The 18,861-nt window shown below is 45.8% G+C and overlaps 6 protein-coding genes across 6 annotated transcripts; 4 read left to right on the top strand and 2 right to left on the bottom strand.

Moving 5' to 3' along the window:
• Nucleotides 1-1,738: 1,738 nt before the first annotated feature.
• On the top strand, nucleotides 1,739-2,921 carry DFL_006927 (uncharacterized protein; the record flags this gene model as incomplete). The annotated part of the gene is made up of 5 exons (XM_067636427.1): nucleotides 1,739-1,970; nucleotides 2,052-2,225; nucleotides 2,293-2,374; nucleotides 2,447-2,671; nucleotides 2,735-2,921. 5 exons carry the CDS (start codon nucleotides 1,739-1,741, stop codon nucleotides 2,919-2,921), a joined length of 900 nt encoding a protein of 299 aa, XP_067488046.1.
• A 1,738-nt stretch (nucleotides 2,922-4,659) lies between these two features.
• Nucleotides 4,660-7,079, bottom strand: DFL_006926 (uncharacterized protein; the record flags this gene model as incomplete). Its single annotated transcript, XM_067636426.1, has 3 exons — nucleotides 4,660-5,709; nucleotides 5,769-6,712; nucleotides 6,770-7,079. 3 exons carry the CDS (start codon nucleotides 7,077-7,079, stop codon nucleotides 4,660-4,662), a joined length of 2,304 nt encoding a protein of 767 aa, XP_067488045.1.
• Nucleotides 7,080-9,977: 2,898 nt separating this feature from the next.
• DFL_006925 (uncharacterized protein) lies at nucleotides 9,978-11,890 on the top strand (the record flags this gene model as incomplete). The annotated part of the gene is made up of 6 exons (XM_067636425.1): nucleotides 9,978-10,003; nucleotides 10,173-10,292; nucleotides 10,372-10,499; nucleotides 10,564-10,675; nucleotides 10,745-11,493; nucleotides 11,556-11,890. The coding sequence occupies 6 exons, from the start codon at nucleotides 9,978-9,980 to the stop codon at nucleotides 11,888-11,890; spliced, it is 1,470 nt and encodes a 489-aa protein (XP_067488044.1).
• A 271-nt stretch (nucleotides 11,891-12,161) lies between these two features.
• DFL_006924 (uncharacterized protein) lies at nucleotides 12,162-12,827 on the bottom strand (the record flags this gene model as incomplete). Its single annotated transcript, XM_067636424.1, has 3 exons — nucleotides 12,162-12,335; nucleotides 12,393-12,738; nucleotides 12,796-12,827. 3 exons carry the CDS (start codon nucleotides 12,825-12,827, stop codon nucleotides 12,162-12,164), a joined length of 552 nt encoding a protein of 183 aa, XP_067488043.1.
• Nucleotides 12,828-13,120: 293 nt separating this feature from the next.
• On the top strand, nucleotides 13,121-14,599 carry DFL_006923 (uncharacterized protein; the record flags this gene model as incomplete). Its single annotated transcript, XM_067636423.1, has 7 exons — nucleotides 13,121-13,142; nucleotides 13,203-13,539; nucleotides 13,617-13,984; nucleotides 14,059-14,191; nucleotides 14,249-14,336; nucleotides 14,397-14,447; nucleotides 14,513-14,599. The coding sequence occupies 7 exons, from the start codon at nucleotides 13,121-13,123 to the stop codon at nucleotides 14,597-14,599; spliced, it is 1,086 nt and encodes a 361-aa protein (XP_067488042.1).
• A 1,984-nt stretch (nucleotides 14,600-16,583) lies between these two features.
• DFL_006922 (uncharacterized protein) lies at nucleotides 16,584-18,448 on the top strand (the record flags this gene model as incomplete). The annotated part of the gene is made up of 3 exons (XM_067636422.1): nucleotides 16,584-17,159; nucleotides 17,306-18,158; nucleotides 18,231-18,448. 3 exons carry the CDS (start codon nucleotides 16,584-16,586, stop codon nucleotides 18,446-18,448), a joined length of 1,647 nt encoding a protein of 548 aa, XP_067488041.1.
• Between the last annotated feature and the right edge of the window lie 413 nt (nucleotides 18,449-18,861).

Below are 18,861 nucleotides of genomic sequence, written 5' to 3'. Positions count from 1 at the left end.
TTGATCCTCGGCATGGTTTAAAGAGGGTGCGATACATCTCTCATCAATATTTTATGGGCAGAAGTGTAACGAAATACTCCTAGGATATTTTATACGTGGGAAGGGAGCTCGCTCAGAGCGCGACGTCGGCGTAGAACTAAACTCAAAGTGCAGTGTGTTCCTTTCTTCTTCCTTTCCTTTTTTTCCTTCCCTCCCTCCTTTTTTGAATAAAATCGTCAAGTCGAACCTGAAAAAAGGTCATGTGTATATTAGGTATGAGTGATTGCTACGCGTACCACACCCCTACAGAAGGAAATATAAGACGCCATGTTGCTAAATTTATATGTGAGGCGTTACGATTATTTATGTGTTGATACCTCAGAAACCACTAAATCCATGTACGTGTTTAAACTTGATTCTAGAGTAGTCTTATTCCTGCCAGTGTGCAGCTTTTGTAGTAGAGCGATCCAGCTGTCGACCCTCGTCCCGCTACGGGAGAACTAGTTTAAGGTTTCGAGACTGGCCATAGACACCTCGGTTCGGCTTGGGTATAGCAAGAAAGGTTAGCCAAAGAAATAAGCCTATATAACCGACTTGTGTATGTGCTTCGGATAACTCGCCAAAAAACAGTCAAGCATATATCAATATGATATAATACTCCGCGGTAAGATTATACTATATCACTATCTTCTTCGGCTTTGTATCGCCATGACTAGAACTTTGATCATGTAACTAGCTGCCTCATGACTAGCCTACTGGAGGTTGGCTCACGAGGCCCAAGTCGATAGTTGACAGGAAGATAGCGGTAGAAATACTGACCGTTGTTAACAGGCCTGCAGGGAGTTTAGCATCCTTTTGCTGGCCTATAGTGTCCTCCAGACATCTGTATATCCGGACCTGTTCAATCGTGCTGGTAGATTTAAATCTGCCACATTCTGCACATGGCTTCGCGAACATGAGAACGACCCCGGCTACGCCAGGAACTGCTTAAAGATTATATTATCCACCTGCTCAGATTGTGCAGCCATGGCTTGCCATCAATGCCTTGCAGCCTCACACTATTATAGAAAAGATATCAATATTTTCTAGACTCGAAGTGTCCAGTCGCTTGTAGTTAATGCTAGTGCAATCCACATACTTAAGTGATAGACCCTACATATACAAAACATTGTCTCGAATGTTCCAACCCATCAGATGATGAACTAGTCCTTCTAGCTTCTAGGATGAAAATAACACTTCCACAACACAATTCTGAGTGAGAGCTAAATAGAACAGCGCCTAAACTAACTCGAAAATACCATGCGGACCCGATATTTCGGTACATCCCGTTCGTACAGACTAACTGGTCTTCTTGGAGAAGTATAGATGATTTGGAAAACTTAATTATCTCGGCTCAACCTAGCTGCAAGGATGGGAGTATCTCATTTCATACAGTCAAGAAAGAACCGGGATCGATTATGCAGGCTTGTACAGCCCGTTGGCTGCGGGCGCCGCGAACTGCCATGCTACGATACGGACCATGCTATTGACGCTGCATCTACATACACTGGGTGTCGTCAACCATCTCTTCATGAATCGGCATGTCACAAACCCTATATAAGCCCTCATCCTGCCTTCTACCGCACACCTCTCTTTCCTCATCAGCACCCGCTGCCCCAGTCGACATCAATCCAACTTCTTAGCCTCAACGGCGTTGCAAGAAAGTTTATCAAACTTTCGCTTACGATCCTTATACTCTGACTTGAGTCTATCTCTCACAATGCTTTTCAAATTCTCTCCAGCAGTCGCTTTTGCCGTCTTGGCTACCATCTCGGAACTCGACGTAGTATCCGCCCACGTTCGTTTCATCGAAGCTTTTGGAGACTACAGTCTCGTGAGAGGTGTGAAACTTGGTCACTGGGAGGGTCTTGCGGTGAAAAACCACGGAGGTCGCCAAAACCCTGGACAATACGATGTCATCACCTTTAGTGATCCGGTTGTCCCGGCTTGCTGTAAGAGCTAGTGGCACAAGCAGAAGAGAAAGCGTATGTGGATGGAACAGGGCTGCGGCTCCAGTCTTAAGTTGATTGAAGACTACTATCTTGCATCGAATGGGGTCATCAACGGTAAAACCATCGCGCGACCCGTCAGACCCCCCAAAGGTTATAACCACGGAAACTTCGTAAACTATAACTTCTTTCAGGGCCCGGTTCCTGCAGGGGCTTATATTCAGACTGGTGCGGAGACGCTTAAGTTTGCAGCAAGAAGTATGTTATATTACATATAACCCCAATTTCTAGGTGTTAAAATTTAATTATAAATTCGCATCAATAGAACAAATCGCTCAGGCCACTCCTGGTGGATGGGTTCAGATCACAACCTGGCAAGTGAATGCCGACGGAGCTGGTCCATTCAGGTAAGCTCCCCTATAATCCCCTTTGTAATCGATGATAGTTTCTTAGGTTTGATTGTTTTTTTTTTACCACAGATGTCGATTGGATGAATCTGGTACCGGCAAAGAGTTCGGCTCTTGGCTTGAAACTGACATGCAACCAGGCCCAGGCGCCGGCAAGGAGAAATGGAAGTCCGTCTGGGCCTCTGGAAACAACAAGCGTCACACTCTGAGAGTCCGAATACCGGGAGATGTTAAATGCAAAGCGCAATACGGTAACGTAAAGAACGTTTGCACCCTCCGTTGCGAGAACTTTGCCACGTAAGTATACATCCCTAATGCTCACATAGCTGTGGTGCTATATTCGCTAATCCTTGATTTCAGGAACGGTCCCTTCGGTGGCTGTGTTCCCTTCCAGGTCATCTATCCTGAACCTGAAGTTCTTCCCGCACCCGACCCCGTTACTGTTACCGTTACCGTTGGGAAACCGGAGCCTACACCTGAAAAGGGAGACTCTGGAATCAACGTTGAAGACAACACTCCAGAAGACGGCTACTACAAGGCCAAGTGAGATACCGACGACAGCGAAAGCGAAAAGGTTAAACGTGAGGCCGCTCCTGAGGATGACAGTGCATAAGCTACAGCTGATGCATGAGAAAACTGCGGGTTTGGAAATTCGAAGGTACAAAGTTATGCTTACTATTGCGGCCTTGTTGAATTCCTTGACACTGCTTTCGTTTCTATCATGTAACACACTTGAGTATGTATCTACGTTATTTCGGGATAGTCTCGCACGATTCGGGACATAAATTAGGGGCTTCTATCTGCCCATATATATCAATACCATTTCGTTCGTATTTCAAGATATTAAAACGTATCGAGGGCAATTCTTTCCTAAGATGAATTCACATGAAGTAAACTGGCCTAGAGGTAACACTGAGGGCGTTTAAGTTTTTTGTTTGTGGCAGAGTCATCCTCACTTTGAAATGTCTAGGTACGAGGCCCGTAGGGCCCTAGGACTGAGACAGTGTCTTATAGCTTACTCTGTAGGAACCCTTCTTCTGAGATGGTGCGGGGTGAATTGAGTTTAAATTTAGTATAATATAGCATCGGTATACCTCAGATGCAAGTCCAGTCTCATCACGGTCTAATCCCGTTAGATCAAAGCTTATCGATGCATCTCCTAAGGTGTTATCGAGGAAGGTTTTGGGGTTTACGGTAGTTTGTTCCGTTGCTTTGACATGCGGCTAAAGCCTCGAATCCAAACGCTCGAGGCGGAGATTCTGTGATACCTTTTTCCTAATGCATTGACGATGTAGCATATTGTATTAATATTTCTTGTTGGTTTGTGCAGCATTAACTTAGGAAGGTCGAACGTATTCCAAACCCAAAGATGTCTACAGGCCTAATTGGGTACGAGTGTCTAAAAAATAGAAGGGAAAACATATCTAAATCGCTTAGATAGCTTAAGACCCTGCATAGTATAATCAAGCAATCTATCACGACCATGGATACCCCAACAACTTTCGTATCGGGAAAGCCCACCCGCCACGAGGAAAAAAACGCCGTCTTAAACCTCTCGGTTGTTTTGAACAAAACCTTGGGGAATATGACGTATTATATAAGGGCAGTGCGCTAATCGATTCCTAACGCAGGGGCTACATCCATCTTGCAACGGTATATTCATGAAACACGTGACGTTTACATGCGTCGGCTGGCCTTGAGGCTGTACAGACGGGTGTGGCTTGTTGAGTTTCTTATTTTTCTTCAATTTTTTAGGGTCTAGATGGATGAGGGGGTTTTTTTTTTGTTTTTTTTGTTTTTTTTTTTCGGGATTTTTTATAGGATTGTATTAAATCTTTTTTGGTTTATCTAAAAAAAAAATGGTGACGATGTACAAATGAAAGAAAGGGGGTTACGGATGGAGGGTGGTACAGGATGAGGCTATGTTTTCTCAGGCATTGGGTGAGGACGAAAGGATGGGAGAGTCAGGCTTAGAAATTATGAATTCCAATGATGGTTATGAAGAGAAAAAAATATAATCAAAAAAATAAACTCCGCTAAAAATGCTAAAGACAAAAATGTATGAAGTGTAAGCAGCAAAGAAAAAAAAAATAACTGTTCCCTCCTTTTGTTCCTTGTATGGGATGTAATGTATTCTGCTACTGGAGAATAATATGCAAAAAAAATGATTTTTTGGAGAACAGGTAGTAGTGGTATAAGGAAGAGTAAACCAAGAACGCCGAGGGATATAATTGGGACTCAATCTGTAACTCTGGTTTTCTTTTCAGGGGTATACATACTGCGATTTACCACCTTTGGTTCCCGCGGTATTCATCGTAGGATGTTGGCGGAAACCGGTTGTCGAGCGTCGGTTGTTGGCTCATTGGAGCTGCACTTCCTATCAGACTCTGTCGGCTGTTGTTGACGTAGTCCATTTGACGCTCACTGCTGAATGATCGTTCGTGACTTTCCCTACCATATGGGTGTGGGGGGTGTGGGACTGGCGAGCCATCACGATCATGTGGTGGTGGCATATATGCACCGCGTGGTGGTGGGTACATCTCATCCAAATGGAACTCGTCACGAGTGGGAGTTGGCTGGTATTTTCCTTTGCCGTCATTATAGTTTCCGAAAGTGTTGGAGCCTATGATAGAGACTCGTCGGTCGTGAGGGTTGAATGCTTCCCTGATCTTAGCTTCCTCGGCGAGTTTCTCACGGTTGTGACGGCTCTTGGTGTAGTAATTGGTCTTGCAGCAGATTACTATGGCGTTGACTGCGATGAGAATGGCGAGGAGGCCGGTAAGAAGGGACTGGACGACGATGAGAACGACACCGGTGACCGTGGTGGTAGTTTGGGAGATTCTGAGCTGTTCGGTGAAGATTAAGACGCAACCGACAGAGATGATACGGACGACAGCAATGAAAATGTTGATGACATTTCCGGCCTTGCTGTTGAAAGGACGGCCGATAACGAGGAAAGCGAAGAGAATGAGTTCACAGGCGAGTTGGCCGCTGGACTGAACGAGACCGTTTCCACTGCCGAGAGCAATGATTGCACCCTTGGCGAAGAGGTAGACGATGAATGGGATAAACATCCACCAGAATGTAGATTTGTACTGGTCATAGAAGAGACCGTACTTGCGAAGGTTACCCTTGTCTTCGAGAAGCTTTTCACCACCCTCGGCTTCAAGCTTCTTGGCCTTTTTGGCGAGCTTGGTAACTCGGAAAACGAAGAAGCCCAAGACACCAGTGAAGATGGCGAGAGTGACACCTGCAAGAAGATTGGCAGCCCAGGAATCCCCCCGCTTGAATTGGTAGAGGCAGTAGATGACCCAGATACCATACATGAGGAGGATCTGTAAACAAAGTTAGTAACTTGAGATTTTATTTTGTTTCATGGAAAAATACAACTTACGATTCGGACCATGGTTCCCAAAAGGAATGTCCAGTATCTCTTTCGGAAGCTGGTAAGTGGCTTGTTTAACTTTCCGCAGAGACAGTAAAGTTCCAAAATGACCTTGAAGAGTAAGATGAGGACGGCGACACCAGCAAGCACAATCAAGAAGATGAGGAGGACGGTCATGAAGGTATTGGTGTTTGGAATAGACAAAGTCTCGACGTAGGCTTCAATACCGTGAACCTGCTTCATAATACCGCTTTCTTGATCGTCGTTGCTAGCGGAGGATGAACCAAGAGTGGTTCCATTGACGCTGGTTTCCAAATCAAGTGGCGCTCTCTTGAGAAGAGTGTCCCAAAGGTCGACAGCACGCTTCTTCAGGCTCGAGCTCGAAACGTCAGAGGTATAAACCAAAGTCGTATTCCTCAAAAGGTCGAAGGAAGACCTGGTAACATTTCCTCCGGTCTTGGATCTGAACTGATCGATGCTACGCTGCATATCATTCCATGGTATCAAACCGGTCGACCAAGCAAAGTTCTTTGTGAAAGCTCTGTAAACTGGAGGATAGTTGACACTCAACATGCCATTGGTGGAGACAAACTGGAACCAGAGGACAACATCGACAACGTTTGGCGAAGGGCCGCTGGAACCGCCGCTGGAACCACCGGCTCCAAGACCGGCAGCCGAAGAAATGAGCGAGATAGATCCGAGAATAGCTGCTGCTCCGGCAATACCAGCGGTGACCCAAGTGACAGCAGGTTGTTCAGCAGTCTTTCCGTTTCTAACACTGGACTGGAGACAAGCGAGGGTTGTACCACCATCGGTTCCATTGGTCTTTGATTTTAGTTCTAGTTTAGCCAAACCGTCGAGATCCGGGATGGTGAATGCAATGGCAGGAATCTGGTCGGCGAACTCCTGAGGAATGGGAAGGTTTCCAGTAGCAGAGAAGTTCCCAGCGGGTACTATATCATCATGTTAGTATCCATCTAAAATCTAGAATGTCATCTTTAATTCCATACCTGGACATAGAAGGGCAATATCATTTTCACAAGGATCAAAAGATCTTCGGTAAACCTCCTTGCCATAAGCTGTAACCACTAAATCCGCAGTAACCTCCTGTCGTACTTTCGATTCTCCAGCAACATTGAACTTGACAGTCATATTTGATCTGTCGTATTCGACCATAAAGTTTCGGACGACGATATCGGAATCCTGGGAACCGCATGACGCGAATCCACTTGTTGAGAGAACATCGTTGGCAGCCTGGACCCGCAGGGCACCGAAGAGTGCAAGTGCTGAAAACAGCGATACTCTAGATAATCGTAACATCGTTGTTGATTTTTATTTTTTGTCGCATGTAGTTGAAAAGGAAAGAAATAGAAAAGGAAAAAAGAGGGATGAAGGGGCCTAGATCCACCAACAAGCTCCTCGTATATATGCGGTGATGTCGAGGGTGGATATATGTCGGAATGAGGTTGGTTTGAGGAGACTTCCACAGGGGAAGAACTACTGTCGAGGAAACCCAACTATCGAGATTCGTAACGTCGAATGTCACAACCCACAAGAAAAGCTCAAGAGATCTAAACGATCATAAAGCACAACAGGGCCCTGGACAAGCAGAAAGATCTTTCAACTTTCTTTAATATATAAAAGAAGGACAGAGCCAAACACCTGGAAAAAAACGCTAAAGCTGTTCTCAGCCGTAAACCTTGGCAGGCGATTTTTATAGCCGACAGGTCCAAGTGGGCAAGCGGTGTGGCCGTGTCCTGGGACGGGTGTGCGACACCAGCAACTGTCTTTGCTCTGTTGCTTCTCGTTCTTCTTCACAGGGCAGCCCTATGCAAATGAATGGATCGGGCAGGTGGGCTTGCAGTTACCCGATTCTTTGTGAGGCGGTGACTTCTATTTTGATGCGTCGATGGCTCGCAACCTGCTGATTGGGATTTGGGGGGCGAGTGATATTTGAGATGGTAAGTTTCTACGAATCCAGCTCTGGGTGCAATTACTTTACTGATGTAAGAGAGGATTCAGGAGAAGGTGGCCCAAGAGAAGTCCAAGCTGTCTCCGAGTCCCAAGTTCTACTCTGACAATTCCAACAATCCAGGAGCCTGCCGTCGATGAGAAGTCAAGATACAGGCGAATGAAGGGAGAAAATATGTGCAGATTGAAACACCAAATGCAAAGAGGCTATAATAAGGAAATGACTAGGAAATAACGAGAGAGAAAAGGAAAACGAATGTTTCTATACACAAAATGAACGAGAATTGAAAGGAAAAAAGTATTTTGGTTGATTGGGAAGTGGAAAAAAACAAGGGAACGAATGAACAAGAAAGAGAAAATGGGTTTGGCCAGAAAAATGTGAAGCTGCGTACAAAGGGGAATAAGAAGAAGCAATATCATATCCCGGGGCCTCTCTTGGACCTGACCCATCACTCTCTGGCTTAGGGCTGTCTGGTCCTCGATTTAGCGACCTTTTCCCTACCGGGGAACGAATCTAGTACTTGACAATCCTAGTGGGTTCCATCTGGCGCAATCCAATCATTAGGCGTCTCCGGCTCTCTAGCCGTCTGCACGAGATGCAGCTTGCTTCGAACCTTCCTTCGAATACCACCTTGTGGGAAAGCTTGTACTGTGTAGACGGGATAATCGACCGTTCAAAAACGTCCTTGTGGGCCCTCCTCACGATATCATACATGCATCATCATGAACAGGTATGCGTGGCCTCCCCCGATGACATGCACATCTACGGTATCAATCTATTCAAACATCCTACATCCCTGCCCGAACCAAAATGTCAAGTCACATCGTAGTCAATTTCCCTCGCATGTCTGAAGTCACTTTGCTTGGGTCCTCCATCATATCTGGGAACCTGGTCGATTTTGATGCAAAAAATAGCTGGACCCTTGCACCAGACATTCCCCATTTGTCGTCACCCGCCAGATTTTCTCAGCTTGCACCACACCCATAGCCACCACCCAAGAAGTCTCCGAGCCAAAATTCTTTCGGCAGTGCAAAAAGGCTTGAGCCTGGTACAACGAACTTGTACCTGCAGCGAAAGGAATCTCGTGCCAAGTGGAAGGGTTAATTTTGGTAACACTTATTAAGACCGATCACATCGCGAACCGAAATATCGAAGCAATTTCTTCCTCCGTATCTCCAACAGAACGGCTATGGCCGCATATGATCTGATCACAATCATTCGGAATCCTCCTGTGAGCTCACAACTTTTTCTTTTCCCGAAAAATGTTGTTTGTTCCTCATCCCCTGAGCGAAGAAAAATCTCGCCTCCTGCTCGGGAAGGGCCAAAGGGGCAGTCGACTAATCAGAGTGAGCGGTTGCTCGTTCTGAAACCCCTTCCTACCAAATCTCAAACATTTTAAGTTTTCTTATCCTCTCCTGATTCAACGTCCAGATTCGCACCTAGAAGAAAAACAACGTTCGACGTCGGCGGGTATGTCCACGCAACTGTCAAAGATATTAACCATCCGTTGGCGAAAGGGCCGTCTGCAGGAGATTCTACTTTCGACAAAGCGGTGCTAACTGATTGTTCTACGATCCGCCATGGGCGCCTGCATAAGCGGTAACGGTCGTGTCGTTCCCACGGCAAAGGCAAAGTCAAAATGTTCTGAGACTTGGTGGCATGAGTCAAGCTTTTTTCCTGCTCCATTGCTCAGACCCAACATGCCTGCAAGACGGGTATCGGCATGTATATGTAGATTGTTGGTTTGTGTGTCTGCATGTATCGGTATCACAGACTGCTCCAGATCTGCCTCGTTCCGTTCCCGTTGGTGCGGCGTCCCGTAAACATGAAAGCGCCTGGATTTCATAACAGAGCTGGGGAAAAATGGAAATCCCAAAAGCGAGAGCCTCGGTCAGATCCAGCTATATAATCTGGGCGGACATGAAATAGCTATCGCTGGTTAGGCTGTGAATAAATGCATACTAGATCGAATCCATAGATCCTAACGCTAACGTGAGGCTACCAAAACGCACAATTGAATATTCGAATCCCCAACAGGGAAACGGTATCGCAACCCCGCCTCCACAACGTGCCAACATTGACTAAAAAACACACAATCAAGGCTGCACATCGGGCATAAGGCGGCTTGAGTGCTTGACTATCGATAGCTCTAAAATCCCGCCGCTACAAGGCTTCAGTTTGGATCCTTCGATCGTGTATGATTCGATCCGATCAATGCTCTTTGTTACACGACCTCGAAAAAGTATATGACTGTCCTCCGCGTGTCCCCAACGTTAGGTTCCTTCGTAGACCTTGTTCCTATTCCTCTTCCCCTCCCTTAGTTCCGGATACGGATAACTACGGAAGTAGTTAAAAAGAACATCATCCGCCTCTACCAAAGTCCTAGAATAATTTTTCTCATTCGCGCGGCGGATTCACGATTTCGATTTCGATTTCCCTAGTTTGTTGGATCTTAACTGCGACAACACAAAATCTCGTCTACACAATCACAAGATCACCACGAGTTCGCTAGAATACCACGAGGGAGATCCCAGGATCAGCTCGCTCCAATATATTGCTTTGTAATTATATTCTTAATTCAAGGGTGCTTCGAATCGACTTTGCCTTCCGCCTTACTCAATTTCTCTTGGTGTAATCTAGAACAACAATGGCTGCACCATCGTCTACAGCCGCTGCTCCAGCCAGTTTGTCAAAAGATGTCTTGGTCGATAAGATCCAGGGAATTGCCATTGGAAATGCCCTAGGTGACACAATTGGGCTCTATACAGGTAATAATATTTTTTAGGTTTTCGTGTTTTAGGGATCGTCGACATCTGACGATTGACAATCTAGAATTTCTGAGTGGAACCCAGGCGCAGATGGTATACCCAAAAGCCAGTTTCCGACTCACCGAACCAGCTACTCCTCTATATGTCGATAGGCATAGAGCAAGATTCGAAGAAAGGTAAGATTGTCATGTAAATGAGGTTCTCGGTGAGTAAAATGTATTATGTTAACGGAAAAATCATAACAGAGCCTGGACCGACGACACCGACCAAATGCTTCTAATCCTCCTCTCATACCTTCACAACAACGGAACCCTCACACAAAAGGACTTTGCCTCCCGTCTCCACACCTGGATCGCAATGGGGCTCCGCGCACTTGACCGACTACCCCTTGGAATCGGAAATACAGTTGGCATGGTAGTAACACACACGGACTTCCTCTCCGATCCCGCGGGAGTCTCAAAGGGTCGTTGGGTGAATACAAAGTGTGTCAATGCAGCAAACGGCGCAGTGATGCGTACATCTATCATTGCACCTATGTTTATCAACAAAACTCTCGAGGAAACATACCAAGCCGCCGTTGATATCGCCATAGTCACTCACGCGGATCCAAGGTGTTTGGTTTCTTGTGTAGCCGTTGTTGGTATTTTACGTGCGTTGCTGAAAGGGGAATTGACATCCGAAGAAATGATTGATGGGTATCTTGATCATGCATGGGCGTGGACGGATGCGTATGCCAAGGAGCATATTTTGAAAGATGAGGATGGGAATGAACTTGACTATAAGTTTGATAGGGAGGAGTACGATGCTTATTGCAAGGTTAGCCCGAAGAAGATGTATAATGATAAGAAAGATGGGATGATAGTTGATGATAGGCGATTGGGATATACATATATTGCGCTGGGGTCAGCGGTGTGGTGTTTGAGGAGGGTAATGTCGGGGAAGGATGATTTTAAGAGTGTTATTACGAAGTTGATTATGATGGGTGGTGATGCTGGTAAGTCTTCTAACTATTTTGAATATTGTTAAAACTTCGGGTTTTCTAACCTATACTCGCAGATACCAATGGTGCTGTCGCGGGCGCACTCGTCGGTGGCTATGTCGGCCACAAGGCTATTGCGCCAGAATGGCGAGATGGACTTAGATACAACGACTGGTTGCTGCAAAAGGTGGAGGCTATGTGTATTCTTTCCGGTGTTATCACTGACAAGACATACATCCCAGCAGAGGACTTGGACACCGCCCCGGATGGGAACCGTGGGTTTTTAGACGAGGCACAGGTCCGAGACCGTGAGAAAGGGTTGATGATGATGATTCTCGAGAAGTTGGACACCCATCAAAAGGCGGCGAAGAAACCCAAATTCCAGAATCTGTGGGGGCTGTTGGACGTCTAGCCTGCCTCTTTCTTTGCGTCCTTCCCTTTTTTGAAGTGGCCAATGTTATCACGGCAAGTGAGGTTGTCTGATGTTTCTCTTCTGGGTATTCTTTTGTGAGCGAGTGTGTTATCAATTAATATGGTGTCTTCTCGGGGAAGATATAGTGACGTGTTTTTGAGTGTTAAATGAACTTGAAATTCGCTTTTGTACATGGTGCATATTATACAGTCCCTGGAACGCCAACGCCCGCTGCCAGTCGTGATATATAGCATAACATCGAGGTAGTTTCCTACAAAAGATCGAAGTCGTCGACCTTGTCGCGGTACTTCATGATGCTGCGCTTGATCTTCGATGAATCGACCCATGTAACGAAGTCCTCCAAGTTTCTCGTGACCAAGAACGCCGGATCGGTTACAACCTCCGGACCGACTCTAACGTGGCCCTGTTCGATGAATTTGACAGCCTATATCCCCGTTAGCTCTCAACCTTTTAGTAAACCCAATCTTCGGAGGCGACTCACCGCCGGTACGTTCTCCGCCATTCTTAACCTCGTCATAACAATCGGTAACCTCCTTCTACAGAATGCCGCCACACTGACTTTATTCTCCACATCGCTCATCTTGCTTTTACTATTCAGCACTCCCATTATGAAGAGCTTTTCTAGTAGCATATCCTCGTGTTTCCTCCTGAACTCGTCCTCGGGTGGGAGTTGTGCCAGTTTATGTGCTAGTTGTCGGATCGAGCCGCATAGTTTGTTGTACTTGTGGTATGTCGCTGAGTCTTGGATGTGGTAGCGGCGCATGATATCATGCTCGCGATGATTGTCGTCGGAGTTCCATGTTAAGAAATCGACTTTGCGGAGGAGCCTAGATTTCTTTAATTAGTATAGGATTTATGGCGTAAAGGAAAATATGCCAGCATACCGCTGCTCATGATGCTTGAGTTTTCGGACCATGGTGGGTGGTTGAGGTCCACGATGGCGTGGGGTGAGGTAGATGTAATTTGGAGATGTGGTTTTGGAAGCTTGAGGAAAATTTGCGACAAAGATATGTAGAGTTCTTGGTTTGTCGGCCGAAAAAACGTGGCGGGACAGGCGACCCAACACCAAACTCGTTCTCGGTTCTGCATTGCATTCCATTCATGCACGGGTTCTCCGCATTTTTGACTTTCACGAATTTTATTCTTTCATTTCGGTGTCGATAGAGAGGGGGTCTTGTAGATTTCGGTATTTGAGTAATTTTGGTAACAATGTTCATTGGATTGTGTGGAAGTAAGTTGATTTTCCTCGCAGGAATAAAGACGTCCAGCTGATTAAACCGGTTGGTACAAGCCATTTGTGCTGGCAAGCATACTGTCGCGAAGTTCCTCGTTGAGACATATGGGTTCCAAATACTGCGGCTGGCCGCACCTACGACTACCCCGATACCGAAAGAAGACGGTAGTTCTGCCACTGATACCGTAGTCACAAACTTCCCAGATAATGGAAACCTTACATTTTCGACGATGGAGGAGTTACTCGAGTATGTGACAGCAAGATGGCAGCAAAGGTTTGTTACGACGGATATATCAAATGAAGAGATGCTCGATATTCTATTGAAGAGACCGTTCTTTATCCTTGTTAGTGTGGATGCACCTATCGTGGTGCGGTGGAAGCGGTATATCGAAAAGTATGATATCGATCTTCATTTATAGCATAGTTGTACCATGATCGTGAAATTCTAACGTATTCTCATTTTTTATATAGGTGCAAAACGTATAACCCTCCTCTACCCACCCCAACCCTCGAGACCTTTGTCGAAAAGGCGGATAAGCACATGTTCGACCCAGAAACCGGTCTAATCCCACTATTCGTCCGCGCCACCTTACACCTTCTAAACCCATCCACATCCATAGACACATTTCACAAAAACCTGAAATCGATAGATTTAGTCGATGAAACACGGTTACGACCTACTTGGGATGCGTATTTTATGCAATTGGCAAACTTGGCTGCCCAGAGGAGTAATTGTATGAAACGACGGGTTGGGTGTGTTTTGGTTAGGGAGAAAAGGGTTATCAGTACTGGGTATAATGGTACACCCAGGGGACTGACGAATTGCAACGATGGGGGGTGTATGCATCATCTAGCTGGCTTGGTGGAGTATCATAAGGTGGATTTTTGGCTAATAATTGGTGGTTTTTGGTAGGTGCGAGGTGCAATAGTGCGTCAGCGGGTGGCTCGGGGTTATCGACATGTCTGTGTCTACACGCAGAAGAGAATGCATTGTTGGAGGCAGGAAGGGAAAGGATCGGGAAGGGGTCGATATTATATTGTGATACGTGAGTTTTGAATTTCTAACAAGGCTATTTGATATAAAAATGCTGATATCGCATTAGCTGCCCATGCTTGACGTGCAGTGTCAAGATTGCACAAGTCGGGATATCGGAGGTGGTATATAGCCAAGCTTATAGCATGGATAATAAGGTATTGTTTGTCTATCATTATCAGCTGCTCAAAAGTGTGTCTACTAACGTGTGACTATAGACGGCAGACGTTTTATCGGAAGGTGGCGTGAAGCTCAGACAATTTTCACCAGTAAGTTCTACCAGCATTTTAACACAAAAGGCGAACAGCCAGTTAACTAACCGATGATTCGATAGCCTCGTGAGGGTATCGTCCTGCATGGTCAGAGCAGTGACACATATGCCGGGACGCAGTTTTATGTGCATGTCGATATAACCAGCTAAAACCCCAAAGTTTATATTATCAACCCCTGGACTCTTTCCGATAAAAATTTTCCTTTCGAATCCTTGACTATCGAACAATTAAGGTTGTTAAATGTAGGACAAATGTGAAGAGAACGAACCTTTCAAGGTCTCGGGTCCGAACCCTACCCCTGCGCATGAATACGCAAGTGTCCGGATTAACGAACCCCACTACTGAAACTAGCGACAAGATATATAGGAATTCAGAATTCGATGTTGGCCTCCTCCCAATACCAGATATCACTAGTCTTCGGAGCACTATGAACCATATCCCCAAATGGGATAGTATAAAAAGAAACCTTTGGTGATATCCAAGATACTAACTGTTATACTTCTAAAATGTTGTTCTAATTGTTGGATTTATTCGTCTCGTTGAAGTTGTCTTTTGAGCATTTTGATCCCATATTTTTATATCTCACCGTAGCCTTGCTAGGCGTTCGGTCCGCACGCCTCTCGCCGACTACGGCTTCGTTCCAACGTACGAACAGGTGCATATCCTCTGACTCGGCACGCTTCAAATTCCTATTCGGATTTGCCTTGATTGGTTGCCCTGTCTTTAATCTAGCTAAAAGGGATATTCGTCTTCGGTCTGAGCGTCGTTAGCAAAGAGATCTTACCAAATCCAAAGAACCTATCGATTCTTTGAAATTTCTGATCGACTGACGAATTTCCAAGCTTTTGAGGGGTTTATATTTCGCATGTTTCTCTAATTACTATTCGGGAAGGCATGTTACAGGGCATATGCAAGTTTCTCTTGGGAGCGCATCAGAATCGGCCCTTCCCGTTTATCTTTTTCCTTTTTCTTCGTTTTTTAAGAACCAATTTTTTTCTCGGGGGAAGATTCATCAGGACTGACAAGGTCTGATACCCTTGGCCCAACCGACAATCAGCATTATATTAACAAAGCCGATCTCGAATTTGAAGATCTAAGTTTGATCCTACGCTTCTTGCATGATGTGGTTGACTTTGACGTCAATTAAATTTATAAATCTAATACGAAAATCTTTCCTTAACAGTCGGGTATAAGGAGGGATATAAAGCAAAAAAAAAAAAAAGAACGAAACAGCAGAATTTCGTTACCCGTCGACGCGGGTGACAAGAAAGCGTGATATCGGGCAGTTTGTATCGAGCCCGGCCACCCACCCGCGTAACCCCCCTTTTTTTTTTTTTTTTTAAATCCATGTGCCTATTGGTACTTGCACTTGTCCCAGTGTTTTGTCTCGCCAGAAATAGACATGCAAGCGTGGGATTGCATGGCGAACTGCAAACTCGGAATCGAGTGTCTGGGCAGGGGAATCCCATCGAACGGAAGGTTCGAGAGGGGCGCTACGGAGCATAGGATGAGGCTATGAGGCTGTACTTACTGTAGGGCTAGCAGTCCCAGAAAGTTATGGGACGACATAATAGAGTGCGTCTTTGGGACGGTGGTTTCCCCATGGAAGTCTCTTCATTCTCTCTTTAAACCCAGCATTCCTCTTCTTGACTTTCAAGTTGGTTGGATACTTGAGGATCTGTTATTCATTCTTCATTTCTAACTCTCGTTCTTGACATCGAATCGGTATCTTAGCTTGGCTTGGTGTTATAGGCAATTCCCAGCAGGGCCCACCACCACCTCCTGTCCTGTCGACATGAATGCAACATAACAGGACCAAGGAAGTAACATTATCACTCCAACCGCATTATTAACTGACAGATCCCCAGTTAGTTCAATTCCAGCAAGCTCTGCTTGATATTATATCCCTTTCGATCCCCTGGTTCTTACTCTTCTTCTTCTTCTCTCCACCTTTTTCTTCTTTGCTTGACACGGATTTAAAATAATATCCATCAGCTTGTTCACCGCATGACTTATTCGCGACACCAAATAATCCGATGCTGATATCCCAGGCCGATTTTACCCACTAGTCCCCAGTCCTACCCGAAAAAAATAGAAAGCCAAGCCAAGCCAGCGGCAAGGCGTTGACGCATTATGTTGGCCAGTCCAGCATCGAACCCTCTGCGACGGTCTCCGTTGCTCGTCTGCATCCTGGTCGTGCTGTGCATCCAGTCCTACTATCTGTTCGGATACGGCTCGCAGGCCGCCCCTCGTCATTTCCATGATGGACCTCCTCCGGATAGATTTGGTCCTGGTCCTCTAGTTGCGACAGAGACCGTCATTGTCACTAGAACCGCCCTTGTCGGACCTTCTGGGACAAATGCACTGCTTCAGAAAAATACAAACATCCCAGTTCGAGGTCCTCCGATGCATGATATCGTCCTTTCGATAAAAACCGGTGCTACGGTTATTCATTCTAGAGTTCCGATTCAGCTTTTGACTTTTGTACCGAATTTTCCGAATACACTCGTCTACTCCGACCTCAAGTCAAAAATTGGCGACATCAAGGTTGCAGATGCGTTGGCACGCGTTTCTGCGGATGAGGCCGGGAGCAGTTTGAAGTACTGGAGGAAGCTCCAGGAGCTACAAGCTCAAAATGATGGACTTTCGGATACGGATGGCAGTATGGGAGATTTGAAGGAAGGCTGGGCGTTAGATAAGTTCAAGAATGTACGAAATGCTCGATTTCCCATATATCGAATCGTAGATTCTTAAACCAAGCATCGCTTGGATAGTCTCAACGGCGACTGTCGTCCATGATATAATATAATATCACCGCAGGACCGTATGAAGGCTAACATGAATATACTCGATAGGTTCCAATTCTTATCGAAACTTACCAAAAGTTCCCCGGTGCTTCCTACTACCTTTTCATCGATGGCGACACAAGCTTAATCTCCAGCAACTGGTTCCCCTACCTTATGGACCTCTCCCGTAAACATGATCCCATCCACTCTCCTATCTACTGGGGTTCAATGGCGCTACTCAACAACGTACCCTTTGGCCACGGCGGATCCGGATACCTCATCAACCAAGCCGCCCTACGCAAGCTCATCCCCCAAGATAAACTCTTCGATGAAACCTTCCTCCTCGACCTCGAACGTAATTACACAAAGCTCGCATCTTCGTCTTGCTGTGGAGATCTAGTCCTCGGGCAGGCAATGACCGATCGCGCGGGTGTAACGGTTAAGCATAAGTGGCCATGGTATCAGGGTGAAACGTGGTGGTCGATCCCATACCACGAGTCTAACTTTTGTTCGGCAATCGGCACGCTACACCACGTTTTAACCGAGGATATGCAGGAGATCTGGGATTTCGAACAGTACATGTTGAAAAAGACTGGAATGGATCAGTGGCGACCTGAAGGGTGGACAGAAGAGCATGAAGGCGGATTCAAAGAATGGGATTTCTCGAATATGCCCAGGGAGGCTAGAAGCCAAGATTTGAAACAGTATAAGAATATACTGTTCAGGGATATGTACGACTACTTTATCGCTAGGAAGCTACCCCGGGTGCCTGAGAAAGACGACGATGGGACGATGACGCAGTCAGCGAGGAGGGTTGGCTGGGACAACCGGAGTTGGAAGGAGACCGAGTGGAATAAAGACAAGGTCAAACAAGATGGAGCACTGGACTGGCAAAAGAATTCCATTCTCAGCGAAAGGAATTGTAAGCACCCCTTCATCAAGTCACCATTGAGAGCCCGTTTCGAATCAGATACTAACAGAATTGCCGCCATAGGCCGAATTGCATGCGAGGTCCACGAAAAGAACTGTATCCAATGGTACTACCGCGACGGTATCTGTGGTTTATCCCCAAAATTCAACTACGGCCGCCGGCTCCGTAATGACGGAACCTACGACGAATGGAAGAAACTTGGGGTTAGCGGCTGGCTTCCCGAACGTGTGGAAAAGAAAATCAGCGAATGGCGAGCAAAGTGTCCTGGCACATACGCTTAATCTACCTCTTCATTTGCATCTTTTTCTATGTCGACTTCGAATTATCCCCTTTATGAATTTGAAGAGGTAAAAACGATTTGGAGACTTTTTTTTAATGACTGATAAGGTGCGCAACAAAGCGATCCACAAAAGCGATTTTTCAGCGGCATGGTTTCTTTTTTTAATAGTTATTTTCTCTGTCCTCCATATTCTTTACTTTGTCCTTTTTTGTGCCTTTGAGCGAGTCTTCATTTTTGACTTCTCAACTGCATCCATAATGTTTTTTTTACACTGGGTTTGGTTTGAGCGGCGTTTTGATAAATGCCGCCACTTGGGATGGGAATCAAAAAAAATGTGATGGAGGAACATTACATTATCACAACATAGACTCTTTTTATTTTTCATAAATCGGCTTTTCATTAGATATATATTCG

The sequence above is a fragment of the Arthrobotrys flagrans genome, assembly GCF_004000055.1.
Source record: "Arthrobotrys flagrans strain CBS H-5679 chromosome Unknown unitig_8, whole genome shotgun sequence".
In the NCBI taxonomy this organism is placed as follows: Eukaryota; Fungi; Ascomycota; class Orbiliomycetes; order Orbiliales; family Orbiliaceae; genus Arthrobotrys; species Arthrobotrys flagrans.
Note: the sequence above shows the minus strand (reverse complement) of the source record. Positions and strands in the feature narration are given on the sequence as shown.